The 23,696-nt window shown below is 44.6% G+C and overlaps 1 protein-coding gene across 3 annotated transcripts in view; it reads right to left on the bottom strand.

Annotated features, from left to right (window-relative positions):
* LOC139595743 (contactin-4) overlaps nt 1-23,696 on the bottom strand; it is a 275,452-nt gene that overhangs the window by 66,989 nt on the left and 184,767 nt on the right. For all 3 annotated transcript variants that reach the window (XM_071439314.1, XM_071439313.1, XM_071439312.1), the window contains 3 exons: nt 20,799-20,894; nt 5,328-5,531; nt 1,255-1,357 (listed from right to left, as the gene is read on the bottom strand). In XM_071439314.1, the coding sequence (XP_071295415.1) occupies nt 1,255-1,357; nt 5,328-5,531; nt 20,799-20,894 (403 nt within the window). The remainder of the gene's footprint in view (nt 1-1,254; nt 1,358-5,327; nt 5,532-20,798; nt 20,895-23,696) is intronic.

Consider the following 23,696-nt stretch of genomic DNA (forward strand, 5'->3'; position numbering starts at 1 on the left):
TTGCAGGTTGAGCAGTTTTTGTGAGGCAATGGCCGCACTCAGCCGATGCACAATGACAATGGACACGTTCACAAACAATGGATAATGGACATATTCAGAAATGGGGTTGGTGTATCCTTGAGAAAGATACAAGAAGAAGAGTCATCAAGACTCAGCAAGTTTGTCAGTGAGTTTGAGAAAGTGAGAAAAAAGAGAAGCAATGGGTGGGCCAGACGACCACAGCAAGGCGGGTGAAAAAATCAGAAGATCCAATCAGCATTCTATTTTGAACAGCTAGGATTAACCAATCATGAACAGCTAGGATTAGCCAATCATGAACAGCTAGGATTAGCCAATCATGAACAGCTAGGATTAGCCAATCATGAACAGCTAGGATTAACCAGTCATGTATTAGCTAGAGACACATGGACAGTAAAAACTTATTATAAATATAGCCTTTTTGGGATAATAAATTTGGCTTCATATTGACCATGGCATGATGTCCCATTCCTGATCCTCCACACCCCAGTGAGGGGCCTGGCACAGGGTCCACAGGGGTTTTGTTATGGGTGGGTTACATGGAATATAAGTGTAAACGTGAATTGATAATTGATTTTATGCTAATCTGATACATACATTCTTCCCTGAACCATTAAAGGGGAGGTGGGGCTACACAGTGCAATAGTTTAAATGATTATGGCCGTCACTCACAATTATTCAATCTGGTGTATATTAACAGATTTTATAAACAGGTTTTATTATGGGTGGGTTATGTGGAACACAAATGTAAATGTGTTTATCATGGTGTGTAAGCAGGAGATGTTTTATTATTAAAATGCTGTTTTGACCCAGCTGAATTTGGGGTTCTGCTGTAAAGACACATCCATTTTAAGGTGGGGAGACCCTGGCAGGGGTTGCCCAGAGGAGCTGTGGCTGCTCTAAAAGTGTCCAAAAGACAGGGCTTGGAGCAGCCTGGGCTGATGGAAGGTGTCCCTGCCCACGGCAGGGGTGGAACTGGATGGGATTCAAGGTCCCTTCCAACCCAAACCATCCATTTTGTGATGATTTTCCTGCCAGTCCACACATTTTGGAAATGTTGCCAGTGTTTACTCCAGGAACAAGAGTCCCCAAGCCCTGTGGCTGTTTTGAAAACTGGCCACAAGTAACTCCTGCTGAGGGAAGTGGGTCATTAGGAACTGCTGCAAACCCCACAAACCCACCAACGTGAGAAGCTGCAGGAATAATAATTAATAATAATAACGGATCCAAACTTACTTGCCCAAGGCAAAGCACTCCAGTTTCACCGTGGTTCCCTTCGCAGATGGAACAGTTTCTGGGAACTGCACTTCTATTTTGGGCTCATACTCTCCCATCACCCCTGGGAACATAAAGGAGATGCTAAGGCTTGGTTGAATTTCAGCAGTAAATTCACAAGTGTTCCCGTGCTAGCGCAGAGCTGTTCTATACATCATTACTTGCCCAATTAATCCATTCATTTTAAACATGGCTTGTTCCTAACAGCCGTGGAGTGTGGGCTCTTTTCCCATTTACTGCCAGAGGAGAAGCTGAACCAACTCTCCACACCATCTGCCAAAGACTAAAATCTCTTCGTGGCTCTGTTACTTTTTGCTTTTGAATATGCAGGATTTTTGCAGGTAACTTGTGAAATAAGGGGAGCAATAATCAGGGAGGTTCAGCATCTTCTAGAAATGGAACGTGGTACAAACAGCCATTAGGAAAAAAAGTTTTAAAATCCCTGGAGTTAACAGAGATATTTCTATTAAATTCCAGGACTTCAATGCACAGAGATCTTCTACTCCTCGGGTAATTTCTTTATTTTTTACTGCCCCAGTAAATCACGGAGCGTGGCAGCCTCTTTATGAAATTGTGTTTAAAAATTTGTGCACATAAAAAGGCCATTATACCCCTGACAAATGGCTCCATTTCCAGCCACTGCACTGTCTTAAACCCAGCACATATAATTCCACCAATAGTGATTATCAGCTAATTGATGATTGCAGTTCCAATCTCAACAGTGCAGCACTTTCTGGACGGTGGCCAAGGCAGGAGAGGAGCTGGGTCAGCCCTGGAGAATCCCAAAAATACAGAATTGAGCCTGCAGTGACACTGGGGCATGTCAGAGCTGCTGAGGTTGGCCTGTGATTGCTGACTGCTCTTGCTTTTCACACTGGATGCAAGAAAATCCTGGTTTTTTCCTTTAGTTTTCCAGTGATGGAGCTGGAAATGCTGAGTGTGAGGCTGACACCACGTCCACCTCTGCTTGCTGACCTGCTCTCATGCAAGAGCAGGTTATGTCATCTTCCAACACAAATTCAAATAAATATTTCCAACTGCAAATAAATGTTCAACAAAGTAGCTGCTGCACAGCCTCAGTTGTCAAAACTGAATGCATTTATTAAAAATATGGATATTCTCCCCATATTCCTGCCCTGCCCAGCACATCAAACAGGAAATCTGGGATTCCCTGGTGACATTCCAGCATTTACAAACCATACAAACAAGAATTATGTGGCACGTCACTCATTAGCCCTCTGCATGTTAACACTGCGGCCTCCAAAAGCTCAAAATCCTGTTTTCCCAACTGAGACCTGCCAAATCTTTGCAATCTTGCCTAAATTTCTCCAAAATCTCCGCTGAATATTTGCTGGGTGAGCTTCAATCAAGCCAAGAACTGCGCCGTGGTCTCCAAAGCAGCAGCTGATAGAACTTTTGGAGATCTTTTCCCCCTTCTCTTCACTCACTTTTTATTTATTCCCATTTCTTTGCCTTGGGCTGGGCCTGGAGAGCTGAAATTCCAGGAGGATAAAACCCCAGTGGGGTGGGAATGTTTCCCTGGGGCTGTGGGACACCAACTACAGCCACCTGAGCCCTGCAGCCTCTCCCAGCCTCACAGAGAACTCCAACCACTGAAAAATCAGGATTTGCACCTGGAAAAATCAAGATTTGTACCTGGAAAAACCACAAGGCTCCTGCTGCAATGACACCCTGCCTATCTCCATACATTTATACAGGGTATGAAGTGAGTCCTGCTGTCTGCTCTTTATAGCAGCAACATCAGAGCAGTTGAGACATCTCCATCCTGAATCCAAGACCATTTCCATGCAGAAAATCCTCATTTTTCCTGCTGTTGCTGGGTGATTGAACATCTGACTTAGCTGTGCAGGTGGCGGGGATGGAGGAGAAAATAAAGGACTAAAGCAGAGCCTGGGTTTGTGGCTTGGAGAGCAGTCCCAGTGTCAGGGCACATCAGATGCTCCATGTGATGGCATTTCAGAGGCTTTTGTGTCTTTATTCCAATTTAAAGCTTAAAAACATTTTTTTGGGGCTGAAAGTCCCAGGAATTCAGGAGGAGGCTGATTTGTCTGAGGGTTTGATATGCATTTCCTGACAACACCTGTGAAATGTTACAGTTTAATTGGCCCATACAGCTGCTGCTGATGGCAATTTTATTCCAGGACTATTTTGGTCCTTTCCCACTGTTACTGTTTCAATCCTGGCATGGTAAATCCCACATTTTAAAGAGAAATAGGAAAGCAGCAGCTCTCAACACCTGGATGGTCCCAGCAACAATTCCTTCCCCATCAGTTTAAAGCCATTTCCCCTTGTTTTACCACTGCACACCCTTGTACCAAGCCCTTCTCCACATCTTCCAATAGGGTTTGCAAAAAAAAAAATCCTATTATTGGAATATTAAAAAAAGATTATATCAGCACTGCAATTGTCAGCTTGAGGCAAATTTAACCATTGCACTGTGCCATCCATGCCATGCTCACTGTGGACCCAGAGGGACAGATTTGCTGTGCTGTGTTTATGGGAACACAGAATTCCCTGAAAGGGAGGGCAGACATGGAGCAGAGCTGGAGAAGCAGCACCTCCACCCCTCCCAATCCAGCTGGGACAATTCCTCATCACCAGCAGCATTTCCCACTCCATCCACAGGGATTCTGTCAACCTGACAGGCAGGAGGCTGCAGCAAGGGGCCTGCGTTTTCCAAGCAAGGAATTTTTGTCAAATCCCACAAGGTGACAGTGGATCTTCTTCCAGAAGTTGCTAACATTGCATTTCTATTCCTGGAACAAATGTCCCAACTGTTAGCCTTTAAACAGAGACATTTTAATTAATTTTAATTGGAAATTAACATGCAAATGTATTTTTCTTATCTGCTCCAAAATGATGACGATACAGATCAATTGTCTGTATAAATTTAGAAATCCTCTTTTGCTTTCTTCTCCCCCTTTTTGTATTATTCCACAGACCACTAATAATAGCACTAATTCTGCTGGGAAACACAGGCTGAGCTAACAGTTACCGAAAAAACAAAGTGCCTTTGTTCACTTTGGGGCTGCATAAAATGAGAAAAACTGCTATGTCCAGACTCTAAAATCTATTTTGTTTCCTGTCTTTGGCCAACTCCCACTGGGTTTTTCTTTTGTAATTACTGCCTGACTCTGAGAGTCACTCTAGCAGTGTGACTAGCAGACTCTACCTCACTGAAAAACCATGAGAGGGGGAAAAACCCCTTCACTCCATGTCCTGGATTGCCAAGCAGATTGTATCTGTTTGCCATCTGGATGGCAGCTGGCTTCTGTTCAGCGGGCAGCTTTCCTTATCTCGTCCACAACCACCCCTCCCTCCAGGGAGACACCTGCTGATAACAGCTATGGAATGTCCCTGCATGGCTGATAAGAACTACAGCATCCCACTGGGAGATGTGAGCCCAGAGGGAGGAGCCAAGCATTCCTACCTGGATATAATCTGGAGATTCTGGAACACCAGCCAAGCATTCCTACCTGGATATAATCTGGAGATTCTGGAACACCAGCACAGCTTCTGCACTGGATTCCCCAGAGGAACAGCAGCTGCCTCTTCCCCTGGATCTTCAGAGGCAGAGACTGCACCTTTCTCCAGGATCCCTGCTCCAGCAGAACCAGCCCTGGCACTGCAGGAGGGCTGAGCCACAATTCCAATGGCACTGCTGCCAACAGCCTGACCCACAGGGTGTCAGGCTGGGTTCTGACTCTGTCTGTGTTGGTTTGGTTTACAGTATTGTTTATTTTATCTTTTTGTTTTCTTCCCTATTAAAGAGCTGTTATTTGTGCTCCCATATTTTTGCCTGGGAGCCCCTTAATTTAAAATTTATAGCAATTGAGAGGGAGGGGGTTTACATTTTCCATTTCAGGGGAGGCTCCTGCCTTCCTTAGCAGACACCTGTCTCCAAAAAACCAAGACACTCCAACAGAAACATTTCAGCCAATTTTTACTTTCTGGGTGACACCCACCCACGAAAATCCAGCAAAGCCCCCCAGGGCAGCTGGGGAGGGTCCTACCGTCGTTCCTGAGCACGAGGGGCGTGGGTGGCCCCAGGACCTTGCTGTTGGTCACGGTGTTGGTCACCACGCAGGTGTAGTTGCCCACGTCTGAGGTCTCCACCTTGGCGATGTAGAGGTTCCCGGTCTCCTGCGACACGAAGCGCCGGTTGTCCTGGTGCACAAAGGTGGGGTACTCGTTGAAGATCCAGGCGTAGGTCAGCTCTGCAAGCACAAGGGACACGCTGTGGGCAGGGAAAAATGAGATAGCACAGCCCAAGGAACGAGCCCCATGGCTGCTGATGGCCTGGTGGTTTTTACCTTTTTATCTTCTCTATATTTTCTGATGCTGTTTTGGTTTTTACCATTTTTCTTTTATATATTTTCTGATATATGTTTGGGTTTTTTATATGTTCTGTTTTTGTTTTTTACCTTTTTTCCTTCATATATTCTCTAATGTCCTTTTGGTTTTTACCTTTTTATCTTCTCTATATTCCCTGATGGGATTTTGGTTTTTACCTTTTTTTCTTTCATATATTCTCTGATGCTGTTTTGGTTTTCACCTTTTTTCTTTTATTTATTTGGTTTTTGGTTTGGTTTTTTATATGCTGTTTTGGTTTTTACCTTTATATCTTTTCTATATTCCCTGATGGCATTTTGGTTTTTACCTTTTTATCTTCTCTTTATTCTCTGATGCTGTTTTGGTTTTTACCTTTTTTTCCTTCATATATTCTCATATATTCTCTATTTTACCTTTTTATCTTCTCTATATTCTCTAATGCTGTTTTGGTTTTTGCCTTTTTACCTCCTCTTTATTCTCTGATGCCATTTTGGTTTTTACCTTTTTTTTCTTTCACATATTCTCTGTATTCTCTACACATATTTTTGTAGCTTTTTATCATAGTTTAGCTTCAACATTTTCCTAAGCAGAAAGACAAAACAAATTCCAGGATCCCTGTGCTGTCCTGGCTATCCTTGGAAACCAAGGCTGAAAATGGCTTTTTGAGACAAATTTTTGTGAACAGAGCCTGGATCTCATCTGAGGGGGGAGAATTTAGAAGGTACCAGAACTGGGGGGATTAATTCACTGGGCAGGTGCCTAATTGGGGCATTCTTGTCAGATATGCTAATTTGCAGAATTTATAAAAATTGTACAGAAATCATGAGCAGGGTGCATCCTCAGCCTTTTCCACCTGCAGAATTGGTGCACTTAAGGATCAAGGTGCCCCTTTTATCACCCTAACTGTGTCTGGCTCATATTTTTAGGACCAGAGAAAAAGGCATCACTCCAAATGCAAATTTCCAGCTGTGAAGCTTCCAATCCCACACACGGATCTGATATTCCTGCTACTCCTTCCACTTCATCCAGAATAAAATGCATTTCACAGGAATCTCACCTTTTTGTTGTGAACACTCCAGCCTGTCCACAGCTTTGCTTTCATCCTCCCTAATTAATTTTTTCCCCCTTAAAGCCAGTTGTGAGGAGGATCTGCCCAGTTGTGTTATCACCCACTGGATGCTTTATTCCTCGGGAATTTCTGAATCAGCAGAAAACTGAACACTAAATTAAGCAGCTGTAATCTTCTCTGTGACTAATTAGACAGGGCTCTGTGTTTTATAAGGCATCTTTGGAAGTTATTTGAGCCATAAAGAAGAAGTGAGAGACGTTGCAGAGGCTGTGAGTGAGGTTAATGCAGTCTAACCCTGTTATATCTGCCTGAGCCAAATGCCCAAACACACTCCAAGAGCCTGAAGTGGATACAAGACTGCTGCAGTTTTCTAAGGGAGTACTAATTATACTAAAAATCACATTCTTGTTTTAATACTCTAATGAGTCGCGGCTGTAATTGACCTCAACTACCATTAGGTACTTTGGAAAATACATTTTGCCCTCACATCCCACTGTTCCCAGCCAGAAGAGGCTGAATGCAGCCTTTTGGCCTTTATTTATTTATTTGTAACAACAGGACTCGAAAATGCCTGCTTAGACTGTTAGAAGGTATGATAATTCTGTTTATGAGGGAATATCTAATCATCATATTTACACATGTGCATCTCATTAGAAGGAACCTCATGCTGATGTCAAGAGGATACTCAGAGCAAACAAGGCACCATTTCCCAGCCAGCTTATTATTTTCTGCAAGTAGTTAAGTTTGTTGTTTTTCTTTTTTTTTTTTTTTTTAAATTTACTCTTGGTGAACAATTATCTTGCTCCTTCAGAAGCAGCCAGCACCAGGCAAATAAACATTCCTGCCCTGGGATGCACAGAGGTGTTGAAAGTGGAGTGACTCTTCACACCAAGGTTTCCACCAGAGCCCCCTGAGCTCTGCAATTCACAGAAAGTGGAGATGGTGACCTGAACACAGGAAAACAGCGGGGAGGGAATTTCTGGATCAATCCCTGTCCCTCCCATCCTTCCTCAGGAGGTCTCACAGGTATAATTACACCCCAGAAAGGGCTCCTGCTTTTCTCTGCAAGCCAGTATCACTTAATCGCTAAAAACTTTCTAATTTCCAGGTTAAATATTTTCATTGTAGTCTATGGTTCTGTGCTTGTGGGCTAATGAAGCCTTTGGCTTAAGGAGTTCTCATCTCTTTGCTGGTGAGAGCCACTGAGAGCCCTTGTGCTGGCATTTTCGAGGCTTTCCAGCCCTATAATCATTGCAGGAGCTTTCCCTGGGCTCTGCCTCAGTTAAAAAGTCTGGGATAATTCTGTCACTGGAGCTGAGGGCCAGGCTGGGAGCCCTGGGCAAGCAGGGAACAGGAGGCTGGGCAAGAGGAGCAGGTCTGAGCAAAGAGAGAAACAAGTGGGTGAGCTGGGATCCCTCCAGAATGGTGGAAGGAACTGAATGAGCCCCATTTCTAGAGGGCAAAACATTGAAATTCCCCCAAAGCCACCTTCAAACTGTTAATTTGGCTGCATAAAAGTGAGGAGCACAGTAAAGGTCTGAAGGTGCAGCTGTGACTTCCTATCAATGCCAGAGAGATCCAGCTGCCCAAATGGGACAGAATTGCATGTTAGGAGCAGTCTGTTATTGCTATATAAATTTAAAGATCTTTAAAATAGATTGCAATACAATATTTAAGGGCTGGAGGCCCTGGTTAAGCAGGGCACAGGAGGCTGGGCAAGAGGAGGAGATCTGATCCTGACAGGAGGAAATGATGAGCTGGATCCCTCCAAAAGGAGAAACCCAGTGCAGAAGGGACTAAAGGAGACCCATTTCTAGAGGGCAAAACATTGAAATCCCCCCAAAATCACCTTCAAACTCTGTTAATTTGGAACACAGTAAAGATCTGAAGGTGCAGCTCTGCCTTCCTATCCATGCCAGAGAGATCCAGCTGCCCAAACGACACAGAGCTGGACATTAGGAGCTGTCCATTATTGCAATGCAACATTTAAAATTGGCTTTTTCTTTCTCTCTCCCTGTCTCAAACCCCATGGGGCTGATAGGAACATGGAGCCCAGGGAGCAGCACAGACTGGAGCATCTCTCAGTGCTCCTGCTTGTGCAGCAGCATGTAAATAAACACTCCCTCCCAGTGCCTTGGATTTCCTGAGAGATCCTGGTGCAATATTTATGGCTCCTCCTTTTGATAAGGTCTGCCTCTCTAATTGCTCTGGAAGTGACAGGCAGCTCACAGCCCACAGGCAATTTGTGCCTCCTGAGCAAACAGACTCCACCTCAGACACAGCCTGGGCTGGCTCCTGCTGATGGGAAGGTTTCCCAAAGTCACCAGCACGGAGCCTTGGAGCACAAGGAACCAGCAGCAAGAGGCAATCCATGGCTCTCTACTCACACATGAGCCTCTGATTCCTTGAGGAATTCATGACAAACTTCTCCTGTCTAATTTGGGGCCCTTTTCACGTGATTTTTGCCTATTTTCCCATGTTTTTCATTTCCCCTTTAAAGCAGATCTGTCATTAATCTCCATAACCTACAGTTTACAAATTGTGTGTAACTTCCACAGTGTTGGAATTTGTTACCTTCAACTCATTTCTCCTGTCTAGAGTGTCAGGATACATTACAGCCATAAGAGAGAGTTTTGGCTGCTGGGACCTGCCTTTCCTAACCCTCTCACAAACCTCTCAAATCTTTCCCCACACTTCACATTTTGTTGTCATGCAAAGTATTTTCTGTAATGCTTACATCTCTACTTCTGGGTTATGTTCTCTACTTTCCTCCCCCAGATCCTTTTTGCTGGAGGTACCTGTTTCTGAGTTCTTTCAACCTTGCTTTACTTAAATTTAGTTTTGGAGTTTTGGTTCAACTTCAGCTGTCCATTTACACTTGAGCAGTTTATAGCTAGAGTGTATTTCTGGTTTTAGTAAAGATCTCTCAAACATAGAACATTACCCAATTTCTGACCTGTATTTGCTGTTTTTAAAGGAGAAACTCCATGAGCTGCAATCCCAGAGCAGCTGCCATCCCCTGCACACACCCAGGACATGTTGTAACCTTATTTTTCTTCATTTCCATTATCTGCTCTATAATGAAAGCTGCACAGAAATTCTGAGTAATTATTAACTTAGGCCTGTGCTTTGCCAAAATAACATTTCTCTGCTTGCCCCTCCTGGGACGTGCACATATTTTGCTTCTGCCTTTAAGGAGAAGAAACTCTTCTTGATTTTTTAATTTTTTTTTTAAAGTCTCTTCCATAAAGTCAGGGCTGCCACTTAAAAAGGTCTCTGTGGCTATTATGGGAAAAGCTATTAAAATATCAAGATTATGGCAGCCATAAAGCTGAGGAGAAGGATGAAATTTTGGGATCAGCATTAGCCAAAAAATGGGGGTCATTTATCATTTTTAATAAGAACAGTGTGGGTACAATACACTATTATTTTTTATAGGCTTTGCTGAAAGTTTCAGAGATTAATCCAATCTTCAGTGATTGCTATAATTCCTACCTTATCACCCACTCTGTCACTCTCAAGCTGGACAGGTGGGAACTGATTTTCAGTGGAAAACAGAAAGTTTTCTGTCAGTCATGATGCACAAAAATGATGTTTTGTTACACATGGCAAAAGAAAAACACGAAATTAAGGAAATTATGAAATCCTCCCTTTAAACTAGCCCAAACTACCCAAACTATGACTGAAACATTAATTAATTTTGAGACATCTTGAAAGGAGAGGTGAGGCTCATCCCCTGCCATAAACAGTTTAAATCCAGATGGAGAGAACACAGCTCGGAGTGTTTGGTTGACACTTCCCTTGATCATTCACTTCTGTAAAATTGAGGCTGGTTTTTAATTTTTTTTCAAAATTCAACTTTTTTTTTTTTTTTTCCCAGAATGCACTTCTGTAAATTTATGGCTGTTGTAATTTTATTTTTTTTTTTTAATTCATTTATTTTGTGCAGGATGGGAAGTGCTGAAGTTTTCCAGTCTGTTTTACTCCCTGCTATTCCCAGACAGGGCCAACAGTGAAGTTTTTCCTGGAGGGAGCTGTTCCCTCCACCATTGCACTGCAGCTGATGGTCAGGAGGATCCTGCTCTTTGCTTTTGGGTGATTTAGGAACTGACAAATTCCTTGGCTCTGGGTGTGTTCCTGTGCCAAACATCCCCACCTGCTCTTGTTTTTAATATATCCAAATGCTTTAATATCACTTTGTTGTACAGCCCCCAGCCATACCCTCTGCTGTTGTATAAACTTCATAGAAAACTGATTTTTGGTGGGTAATTTGCAGACTGCTGGGGTTTTTTTTGCTCTGATTGCTTCCATTCCTTGGTGTTCAAACTGCTCATAAGTGAAGGTTACAGCAAATTTGGGCAAAGCTGAAGCTGAACTGATTATCTGATGAGTGTCCTGTGAACCTGAGCTGTATTCTCAATTTGCTTATTAAAATCTGCCAACTGCTTGAAGGGGACGCTCATAATTCAAATTCCATAACTGCGAATTTCATAATTGCAAAGTTCATAATTGCAAATTTCGCTGTGATTTGATTGAGCAATCAGCACCCATAGCCCTGTGAATCACAAAATGTGAGCAGGAGAGAAGGCTCCAAGTGCCTGCAGCCCCTGGCACAGCACCCTGGGGAAAGGAAAAAGGGAATTATCCAGGAAAGGCAAACCCCTGGCACAACTCTCTGCAGTTCCTGGAGTTTTGACCATTTTTCTCTTTCACAGTATTATTTTAATGTTAAAGCTACATAAATTATGCACTGCCTCTTTTTTAATTTTTTTTTTTTTTTTGGTGTGGTTACAGACAGTTCCATTGCCCTGCCTGCACCACTGGATCAATTTTTTATCTTCCAGTCTTAAATAATTGCAGAACAATTTAAGGAAATCAGCCTGGACAAAAGTATCACCTGGTAATTCTCCCTTTGGGTCTGAGCTCTGCTGCCCAGCTACACCACAGCTCTGGGCCTCCAGTGCAGGTTTTAATAAAAAGAATGATAAATAATGAACAAGATTAATCTCAAGTTAATAAAACACGTTTGGATGAACCCTCAGCTATGCCAAATCTGAGGACACAATTACTCAGCAGCCAGGCAACAGAGAAACGTGCTGTCAGAAGTTTATAAGAACAAGAAAAATGCACAAAATTATCCAATTTCTGTGTTAGTTCCATTCCCACAGCAATTTTCAGTGCTGTGTTTGCCTCCCAGCCCTTCGACTGCCCAGCTCTGGGTAATTAAAAGGGCAAGAGGTGTTCATTACCTGAAACCTAATCAATATCCCTGTATCTGGTGCATCTCCAGCCTGTGATGTCAAAGGCAGTGAAATATTTGGGTGCACACAGCTGGCCTGGCTTATCTCTCCCAGGCAGCTGGGGATGGCTGTGAGCACCAACCACGACTGCACTGAGCCAGCCTGAACCAAAGGGAGGAAAATCAACACAAATCTTTATCTGTGCTGAATAGAAAACATCACAAGATGAGGTCCAGCACTGGGGAATCTGCTCCAGTGAAATACCAGAATTATTCCAACAGCATCTGGGGGCACAGCCACCCTCCCATCGAGGCAGCCTGGCTGCTCTGGGGAGAAACCTGATGGGTTTTGTCTGAAAAGCTTTTCAAACTTGTCCTACAGACATTTCCAGCCAGGTTTGCCTGGGAAGAAAAGCCACCCACCAAGCCAAGCTGTGTTTGTCACCCTGATTCCTGCTGGGGCAGCTCTGGTGCTCACTGGGAATGGGGAACCAGGATTTGATGCCACTCCCAAGCCCTTCCCACTGAAACTGAAGTTTCTGGAGTCAGGCTCACCCCAGCAGGGATCAGCTGAGTGATTCTCTGTCTCTGTAAGTTCATTTTCAATGGGGAAATTCTGGTAATAAAGAAAGGAATATTGGCTTGATAAGGTCCAGAGAGTGGCATCAACATCTTTGCAAAGAAACACTCATTTCACCTGACAGCCAGAGATAAAGCACCCCTGTGCCACATGGAAACAGGGGGGATCAGCCAGAGAAAAGGATGAAAAGGAGCCTGGGCTGAAGCTGCTAATTTCTTATAAACCACCACCAAAAGAGAATAAAAGCACGGGAAGCTGGGCACGTGCACAAGGGGTGCCTACACTGAACTGAGCTCCTGCTCTGGGTTTGTGCTCTGAGAGATTCAGGCACTGCTGATTTCTGCAGGCTTGTGTTACATAAGCTGCTCCCCACATCACCTGGAGGAATGACTCACAGATTTAATCCATCAGTTGGTTTTCTGGTTAAAGTCACAGAGAGTTAGCCTAAAAATCCTTTTTTGTGTGTGCACTAGCTCCAGAAAAGCTAAAGGTCCCTGGGCTTGTTTTAAAACATATTTCAATGTGACCTAGCTAATCCTTTAATACCAGCTTTCACTACCTTTGATCTGTAGTTGTAAGAGATTAGATCAAACCTCTAAAAAAAACCCAACTAGTTGGTTGCAGAGGAATTTTCTTACTGCAATGAATTAAAATTATGACCCACTCCAAGGCTGAAATATCTGCCCAAACAGCCTGAGGGGGCATGGCCTGTAGGGCATTGCCTGTAGCACTCAGGAAAAAACCATTCTCTTCATTTATTTGATAGATAATCAGTGTTTAGTGTCATAATCAAGTGATATCTTTGATATCTACCAGCTGAAAGCATCATCCTGGTTGCACATTTGTTATATTTGAACACATCATGGTTGCATTTTTAGGTGCAACCACGTGCCTGAGGTGACAGAAAATGCCCAAAGCAATACCCCCACTGCTTCTTCAACAACAAAACATCAGCCCCACAGGAATGTTGACTTGAACAAAGCAAAATGTGCACCCAGGGGTGTGGAACCCCCAATCTGACACACCAGTGCTGTGTTTGTGGTGTTTGTGCCACTGGGCACATCCTGGCTGCCTCTGAGGGCTTTGCAGAGCTGGATGTGGAGGGAAAGAGTCGGCAGAGCCTGGGAGCAGCACTCTGATCTCTAATTTAGTTCATAAAGACATCACAAGATGTTACAGCTCCCAATAAATGCTATTGACTGGGTTCTGTCAGACACATTTCACTCATCTTCAGCCAAACCCTGCCAGCCCTACCCCCTCTCAATGCCATTTCAATCTTCATTTAGTGCTGACTGCAGCCAAACAGGGAATAAACCACACCACTGGCTCGCAGATGATTTCTTTTTAAAGATGTCACGAGCTGTCACTGATAAATAAAAAATCCATTAACGCCGTGTTCCTCATTATTTCCCTGTTTCCAAGGTCTTTGGTGGAGGGCTGAGCCTCTCCCCTTCCAGTTACAGACCCCAGTCCTCCTCCTGTGTCCTTTGCCACCTACCTGGGGCACAAAAATGGGAATTCTGGGGGTGCTGACAAGTGACACGTGCCAGCTGAAGATCTGCCTCTCTTCTTGACCCAGCCTCTCTTTTGTGCACCTCAAAATTCATCCCAGCTGAAATGGGGCAGAGCCCACTCACCGCCTCAGGTGCTTAAATGATTGTAAATCTGTGATGAGCTTGGCATTTGTGCTGTGAGAAATATTTGTAATTTCATAAATCTCTCAATTAAGAGAGCTCTGTGTGTTCCCTGTGCTGTCAGAAATATCAAGCCAAAGCACTCCCAAATTAGAGGAGAATTTATCCTTATCCTTCATCCTCAAATATGTTGATAAACTCGTGCACAAACTGAATCAGCAGTTTTACAGAAAGGATTATGTCAGATTAATTTTAATCTAATCCATTTCTATCTCCTGAGAAGGCTTTTTACTTCTTGCTTTTAATAATTTAAACGGTGACTGTGGCAGAGCATAAAAAATAAATGATGGGAGATGCACTTTAAATGGAAGTTACCATTCTCAATCACTTTTTATTTAAATGAGAGTTTCATATGCCTGATTTTAAGTTTAATGAACCCCATTTTTGCTGAACTGTAATAATCTCCATCACATGGAGCCAGACACAGATGAATTACAGAGACCCAGGGTGTGACCCACCTACTCCCTGTGATGGAAGGAGACACCTGGAGGGAAATCTGGGCTGAATCTTGAGGGAAGTTTTTGGCAGAAATGCTGCCAGGCTGCTCAGATGCAGCTTTCAGGAGCAGGAGACAAACTGCAGGAACTGGAAGCTTTGGGAAGTTGTTTTCTGGATCTTGGCCTGAGATCAATCAATCACTCAGAGGCTTTTTGGGCTCAGCTGTTCCTGCTCTGGAAAACACTTTTAGGGTGCTGACGGTTCAGACATGGGAATTTTCCTGCTTTGGGGGACATGGGAGTGGCAGTCACTATCAAAGGGAAGATCTGGTGACAGGTTCAGGCATTTTTCTGCATCCTCTGCCCTCCTCATGTTCTCCTCCAGCTCCCACACATCTCCAGCACTCATCCTGCATCCCCCTCCTGGGAATTCCTGCTGGAATTTCAGTGTTCCCATTCCGGGGAAGTCAGCTGTGAGCTGTGGAGCCCCAGCTCATGGGAACACCACCCTGCTGGGGCATTTTCCTGTTTGTCTGGGAACTGAGCCTCCCCTCTGTCCCTCCCTGCATCCTCCAAGCAGAATTACCCACGGAAAAACAAGGTTTAACACCTGCCCCACAGCCCAGGCAGGCTTGTGGCCCCTCCTGATGCTCCAACACCAACCCAACAGCACAGTCAAATCCATCAGATCCATCACTGACCGTCCCTAATGGGAAAATATTTCCCTGCCTCCTTTTTCTTTGTTTTTCCCAGCCCCAAGGGAGAGTTTACCTGCTCAGATTTTCCCTCCAGCCTTGGGAGTGATCCATGACAGGCTGCTCAGCAGCCCTGCAGCCTCCTGACAAATAGCTGGGCCAACTTCCAACCAGCTTAGCAGATTTTTTGCTTGGTTTCCTGGAGAAATGGAACTTTTACAGCCACGGTGCCCACCCATGTGTGCGAGGCTCCTCTCTAAATTAGCTTCCCACTAATTGGAACCAAATCTGACCAAGCAGCAAAGGCTTCCAAAGACATTAAGACAGCAGAGAAAGAGGAGAAACTATCAATCCTTTAATAAGGAGTAACAGGGGTAGCTCAGCCCTTTGACATCCTGCCTGGCAAGGGGGAACTGGGAGTAGAGATTCTGTAAAATTCACATTTCTCAAAAGCTCTGGGCATCCCACACTGAAAGAAACAGGAAAATAAAGGCTGAATGTTAAGGTTGCTCTAGTGGAGTGAGGACATTAAATGCTGCCACGCTCCATTTGCTGATCATGGTATAAAAATGCCTGATAATTGCCTTTTTCCTCCTGCACTCCTCTGATTTTTCCCAGGTTTTCTGCCCTTCCTCCTTGCACTGCATGGTGGGGGCTGCACAAACATGAGACATGATTTGTGGGATGGATTATTCACAGGACAAACCCCCCAAAAACCATTCATCCCACTAGAGGCCATCAGCCACCCCAACAGCCCAAAGATGCTCACTGTTCCCAGCCCATGAAGTGTCCATCACCCCTTTAAAACAATAACAATAAAAGGAGAGAAAAAGCAAGAGGACAAGGAGCACCCACTAATGATTCCTGTGCCCAGGAGTGGTTTTAGCAGCACTGGAATCTGTAAAATGCTTTCTGCAAACGCCTTTGGTGTCCACACTTCACTCTGCCCGTGCTGCATGAAAGGCTGGGATTGAGACGGGATCAGAATTGCCATCTCCTCTGTCAAATGCTAAAATTTAGTTAGTTCTACTTGATTAAGCTGTGCAACAGAACTAAAAGTTTTCCTGGATGCTGGCAGGGAAAGAAAGGCAGGAGAGAATGAGAAAACCTGAATGCATCCAATCTGTGAAAAGGTGTGGGAATAATTCTCTGTCAACAGCTCAGCTCACAGACACAGATGTGTTCCCATCCATGGCTGTTTCCATCAGCAGTGATGGCATTAGATAGGAAAGAATTATGGGAACAACTGAGCTTTAATGGATCTCCTCCTCTTCAGGAAAATGGAATTTTCCAAGTGCATTGAGAACATGGGCACTGCAGAGACAGAAATCTGATTTTCCTTGAAATCCTGCCTTTGTTCACTCAAGGGGACACAGCTCCCCAGGAAGGTCAGAAAGGAGCAGAGGGACAAAGTGCCTGAGGAACTGAGGCTCAGAGAGAGGAATTATTGGGGGATTCAGTTCCAGGGTCAGCAGGAACTTTTGGGGATGTGTCTGCAGGAGAAGACACATCCTATAGAACAGCAGTGAGCTCCCAGCTGAGCACTTTGGTATCTAAAAACGCCATCAGCTGGCTGATTTCTTGCCCAGATTAGTGAGCTGGATTGGGAGTGAGAACAGATGTGCTCCAGCTGTGGTGAGTGGGGGAATCAGCAGAGCCCAGAGCAGGACACACACCAGGGACTGCAGCGAGAACACAGAATCCAAATAACCCAGTAATTGAGAGATCATTTCCAGCAGCCCTCTGTGTGCACTCAGCATTCCTCACTGCACTTGGAGAGCTCCATCTCCACAGGCTTTTCCCACGAGGGCTGCAAGGCAAATGTCATGAGAACATGGTTATAGATCTCTCTAAAGATGAACCACGAGGAACTCGCAGCAAGGGGGGAGAGGAATCCCAAAGACAAGTTCATTTATCTTCCCAGAGAAGGGAGGGGAAGGGTTTCCAGACCTGTTTGTATTGCATGAGGAAGGGTGTGCTACCAGCCTGTCAAGTAGAAAATCCTTTCCAAGACTGTATTTTTTTAGCCTCTGGACTCACAAAGAAATGCCAGGGATGCTAGAAGGAATTTGAAAACTGTGGTTGTTAAAATATTAACTAACCCTGCCCTGACTATCAAATAAATCTAATAAAAGTGGCAGCTAAATGACTCAGCTCCCACGAAGTTAAATGAAAAGAACTATTTGGCACAGAAGAATATTTTATCTTAAAATTTGGGGATAAAGTTAAAAGGACAGTGACCTCCAAATACTTCCCAGGCATATCCCCTGTGGAATACAAGTTAGATTCAGAGCCTGAGAAACACAAGAGAGTGTTTGCTTTGGATTTTGGAGGTTTTTGTTTGTTTGTTTCAATTAAGTTTATCTCAACAAGAAACGAATCTTGCCAAATTTGATTAACAACACCGAAAAACACAAACAAGGAAACAAGGAAAGGTGTTCCCCCCTGCAGAGCTCCTCAGAAGGAAAACATTTCCACAAAGAGCTTAGCTTGAACACTATTGCACACTTTGAAAAGGTTTATGGCTTCTAAATGCCTTAAAAATGCAACAGAAGAAACAGACAAGAAGAAACAAAGCCATTTTTGGTGATATTTTCCCTGTTTTGGCTCAAAATTCTCCAGATGGTCAAGGAAGGAGACTCTTCCCCTCTGCTCCGCTCTTGTGACAGCTCAAGGGCAGGGTTAGGTGGGATATTGGGATGGAATTGTTCCCTGGGAGGGAGGAATTGTTTCCTGGGAGCAGCCTGGGACAGTGGGGGTGTCCCTGCCATGGCACTGGATGGGCCATTCCCACCCAAAGCATTCTGTGAGCCAATGCTTGATCTCACAGGGCTCTGAAAATACAAAGCAGGAGAGCTTTGTCTTCTGGTATCCAAACTCCAGAAGTGCCCCTAAGACAGGCTGAGGTACCTAATGAGACTCAGCAAAGTCACAGGAACTCTCTGATGCCCTTCCAGTGCCCAAACCCATTTCTGTGACTCCATCACTGGGACTGCCCAGCTCATGCTGTGGCCACAATGAGGCCCTGGTGTTCTGCACAAAACCAAAGCCAAATTTCAGCTCCACACAGACTTTTAGGATTTTTGACTGTTTCCTCTTGTCCACTCAAACACCACCAGCAGCTCCTTGTGCTGTTAGCCAGGCCCCAGTGCCACGTCCCCAGAGCAATATTTACTCTTCAGTGATTTCTTCTGTGGAGTTTTAGGGCAGAATGCTTGACACAAGATCATTGTGGGGCTTTTGATTAAACAAGCTGCAGAAATAACGAGGGAACACCCTTCACACGCAGGGAAATTATCTCAGAAAAATCCTGACAACGAAGGCAGGCTTCTACCAGTCCATTAGGGACAAATGGAGAAGGCAAAGGAAAAACAGGAGAGGAAAAGAGCTGGAACTTCAGGCAGACAAAGGGGTCACCAGTCCAGCAGGAGTGGCCTCGGGGGGTGGGAATCCACTGCTGCAAGCGCGGAAAGCGCAGCAGACGCAAATGTTTGATTTGCATTCATTCCGCCCTCCAGCCCAGCCGCTTCCCGAGCTGCAGATGAACATTTATTTTCCAAACCTCCAGCACTCAGCATGCACTTCATCAGAGGAGGCCATCACATCATTATGCTGCTTAACAGAATGTACCAGCACGAGGCAGTGACCTGGCAAACAGCGGCTCCCCGCCGCACGGAGCGCGCGCTCCGTCTCCATTCGGGGCCGGGGCCGAGCTCACATCCATGGGCTTGAATTTCCAGCTCATTTCCTACCAAAAATTGGGACAGTGCACGGCAATGCCCAGATTGTTCTGTGCGAGCTGTACACACACACACAGCCCATTTGTTGGTGCTGAAAGGACTTGTTCATCATTTGGACTCATTTTCGGGATGAATTTCCTGTAATGCTGGAACAGTAGGAAGCTCTTTATTGGGCATCATTAACAAGAAAAAATAGAAAGAAAGCCTCAACAGCTAATGTATGTAGGCCAACATAACTTCACTTTTAGCTGACAGCTCCTCAGAAATGGATATTTCCAAGTGGCAAAGTATTAGACCCACAGATGAAAGGTTAATGGTCTGGCTGCTGATCAGTGTCTTTTTAATAAAGTCACAATTTTTAAGCCCAAGACAGCCAGTGACACAATGGCTGACAGAAAATAATTCCCTTCCCATTTACTGTTTTCTTTTCCCAAATCTCAGCACCTGGCCAGGATGTTTTGTTCAGGCTTCTACTATTCCAGTGAATGCCCTCATCAGCAAAGCAATGGCAATTCTCAGACTGAACAGTTTTGATTTTTAAATTTTTTTTTCAGATTTCATTTTCAATGCACATATGAAACTAAAGTAAAAACAAAAAAAAAGGAAGTGTATTTTTTCCCACAATTAGTCCTATGTTTCAGCAGTAGTCACTAATGCCATCAGGCACTTTTTGCAAGGATGATGAACCTGGGTTCGCTGCCCTAATCAGATTCTAAAATAAGTAATCGCATTTTCTCCCCTTATTACCACTCGTGCTTCCAATGAGCTGGGTTATTTTTCACTTTGGAGCTGAGGAGGTTTTTCCTGTTGCACCACAGCATCAAACACTGGCAGTGTCACCATCAGCCTAACAGCACATGGTCCAGGGGGCAATTTCCATCCAGCTGATGAGGCCAGACAGACCTCAAAGCAGGATTGCAAATTCCTTTAAAAGGGCCACAGATCTGTGGGAGATGTTGTGTTGTTTTGACAGAGTGAGCAGCCCCTGATGAAGGAGCCAGCTGCAGTGGCTGGTGTGGGTCCTGGTGGGGAGGGACACACATGGAGCTTGTCAGGCACACCAAGAATTCCAGCAGGAATTCTCACACTACCACTCCCTCTCCAACACATTTCAAACAGAGCAGTGCAACACACGCTGAGGAAGACGCAAACTGGCAGGATTAAAATAAGTTTGTGCTAAACTGAAATTGTTTGGTATTTTCTAAACATTCATACCACCCTCTTTGAAGCAAACAGCACCCTGTGAAATGTGGACACATCCTGAGTACCCAGGACACAAAAAATAGCACCAGTAGTGTTTGAAAAAGAGAAAATAATGAAAAGATTATTTGCAGCAAGTTCAACTTTTTAGCAGGAGACACACCCAGGTCACAAACAGAAAGGCTGAGCTAGAAGGTCTTGGTCACACCTTCAGCATATGAAGACATTGCTTTGGTTTCTACCAGTTCATCTCTGAAGGTTACACTCAGAAGTTTATCTCTGAAGTTTATCCTCAGATCCATGAAGTGCTCTTGCTCTGCATTTGTCCCCCACTGGAGCTTCCCCAGGCACCAGGACCCCCTCAGCCAGGTGGCCCTGCCACCACCACCCTGTCCTTGCAGGTAACCACTCCAAACTTCCTGAAAACCCTAAGAATTCCCTTCCCCGAGAAAGGAAACCCCATAGTTCCCTGAAATCAAGAGAGGGAAAGCTCTGTACCTCCAGAGTGGGGCGGGGGCCCGCAGAGCAGCACCATGCCCTGGCCCTGGCGGACGGACACTGTGCTCCTCGTCCTGGTCTTGAAGTTCTCAAGGTCTGCCAGGAGAGAAGGAACTCGGTTAGAGGCTGATCATGAAGGGGAAATGATGAAATAAAGCAAATATCAGCGTGGAGGGTGGGCTGGGGGGACCTGAGGGGAAGGTGAGGAAAGCAGGAGGCTGAGGAGCATCAACAGGGGGATCTGGAAATGCCTTCCCCAGGCTGGAAAGGGAGAAGGTGCTGATTCACCCACAGAAACAGGCACAGCTGGAGAGAACCCCAGCACCTGCAAGGCTGGGGGAGGTTTGTTGTATGAATTTAGGAAGAATCACTGCATTAAATCAGCAATTCCATCCCAAGGCAGGCTGCTTCCCTCGCTGCTGCTGCCCTCCCATCCCACGTGTGGAGACCCTTCCCTCTCACACCAGCTGCATGTGAAGCCACAGAAGTGCTTTAATTAAATTAAATTAAATTAAATTCCTCCTTCCACCTCTCTCTTTTTCCTCTCCTCAGGGCCCATGCACTGCAAAAATACAACTCCCCCTGCTCTCCTGGCACACTGGATTCAGGAGTGAAGAGAGGAGGTGACTCTGAGCTCAGAGTGCCACCAGATTGTCACCAGCAGCTGCTTCGTGGGAGCACCAAGACATGGAATCACTTTGGCAGCCTCTGATCCTTTACAATTTCCTGCATTTCAATTTTCATTTTTTTTCCCCCTTGTTTCCAGTGTAGCTGAGCCTTGGTTTGGCAATTACAAACCTGTTGTCAGTGCAGTTGGGAACCAGAGGAAACACAGAGGTGATAAATATTTATCAGCAGGCGCTGGTAGGAACATCATTATGAGGTTACAAGGATGGAAAACTGAGCCTTGATTTTTATCCTCTCTTAAAAATGTTTTCTGCACACATACTTAAAAACATTTAAATGAATAAAATCCAAAGTTGTCACTGCTTCATTTCCCTTTTTAGGAAAGAAACCATTATGGGTCTTTCTCTGTTTCTTTTCTGGCTTAGGACAAAATAAGAACAGGAAAATAAATTATCAGTTAGAGAGATATAATTTTCATTCCTAAAGTCTATAAAATTTGCAAGTTTTTTTGCGTTTTTAATTTTTCTTTTTTTTTTTAATTTTACAGGAAGCACTGCAACATTTCTCTGGCCACCTGCCAATGCACAGATTTTTATGTATTTTGACTGCACACAGGCACAAGGCTGGATCCCATCCTCTCTGAGGACAGCTGCAGGAGGAGTAACAGCCTAAAGCCTAAAGAATGCCTGCAGGAATAAATGTGCTATTTTTTACATCAGTATTGACAAGGAAAGGATTGCTACCAGGAAAAGCAGACTCTGCTTGGGTGAACATGTAGGAAATGCTGCAAGGATGGTCAAAATCAGCAAATAAAGCAGAGCATTCATCACTCTTGCTTGCACTGCAGACCATCAGGCTTTGGGAGCCAGCCCTGCAAAGCCTCATGCAAGCACTTCGAATCTGCCTCTGAGTAAAATAACAGGATTAAGATAATTATAAGAAAGGCTAATGCCTGATCAAGGCCATCAGGCTGATTGTGCTTTCTGAAGGCCACGGATTTGTTTTTACAACACCTAAATTGGAATGAACAATGATATAATGAAGATTTTATTAGTGAGGAGCTTCATTTGGGATCCACCTTGCAATCTTTGAGTTGCAGAGAGGAGGGCTCAGCCTCATGGTGGCAACACCATCAAGTCCCACCTCACTTTGTCCCCAAACCTAAAAACCCTGGGTAGCAGAGGAGGATTTCTGTTCTTATTTGCCCATAAAAATCCCAAACCCAACAGAGAAACATATCAGATAAAAAGGAAAAACTGAGATATTAAGACTTGCAATTCAGGAGATCAGTGTGCTGCCAACAATTCTCCCAATACCAACCAAGGCCTCCAGTGAGCACAGAAAAATATTGTGTGAGCTCCAGTCACCCCAGCATTAGAGAAGGATTAGTAATTAGTAATTAGCAATGATTTCAAGAGGAGAATACATCAGGGGGTGTAAGAGGAATGCAGACAGGTTACTGTGAGTAACAGCTACTCACACCTCATTTAATGAATGACTTGAGGTGCTTTTAAACACTTTCTGGACAGTATCAATTCTGAATCAGGCTGAACAGGCCCACAGAAGCAGAAAGCTGCCTGTATTATTTAATTTCAGCTGGATGTGTTTAAAAGCAGCTGCATGACTTTGGGAAAGTCACTCCAGCTCTCGGTGACAAAGTTTGCACATCTCTGAGGACAAGTCCTTGAGCTGTGTCTCTCAGAAGAGCTTTAATTAGCCAATATTTGCACAGAGCCTGGACATCTGCCTCTCTGGAGTGCACTGGAGTGCAATGCACACACCAACACCCAGCCTCCATGGGGCCTGGAACGGCTTTGCTGCCATAATCAGGTTTTTCTGTGAAACTCTGCCTTGGTGCTCGGTGCCACAGCTTGGGCAGGCACTGGGAGGTGATGCCACAGATCCCCCAAAAATGCTCCAGAAGCCCAGCAGGAGCCAGCAGCAGCTGCCAGCCCCACCAGCTCCTCCCTTTGGGCAGGGTATCATTGTGTGGAATGAGCTGTTGTGGGGTTTAATAAAAGCTTAAGCAACCTGAAATGATCCCCAGCCCCTCAAGGCTGGGTAGTTTGTCTCAGTAAATGGCATTTGGAAACTTTAATCAAACCCATATGGCTTTGCACAGTAACAATTACCCAAGTTGTCCAGAGTAATGAACGATTTCCCCAAATTTTGCCTACAAAAATCAGTCTTTATAGCAAAGAAGATTCAATTATAAGCAAAACAAAAGGAACTGCAGCCTTTTCTCCCTTCTTAGGACCTACTTGGGTTTGA

The sequence above is a fragment of the Agelaius tricolor genome, unplaced genomic scaffold (genome assembly GCF_023055355.1).
Source record: "Agelaius tricolor isolate 1412-34295 unplaced genomic scaffold, bAgeTri1.0.p SCAF_14, whole genome shotgun sequence".
In the NCBI taxonomy this organism is placed as follows: Eukaryota; Metazoa; Chordata; class Aves; order Passeriformes; family Icteridae; genus Agelaius; species Agelaius tricolor.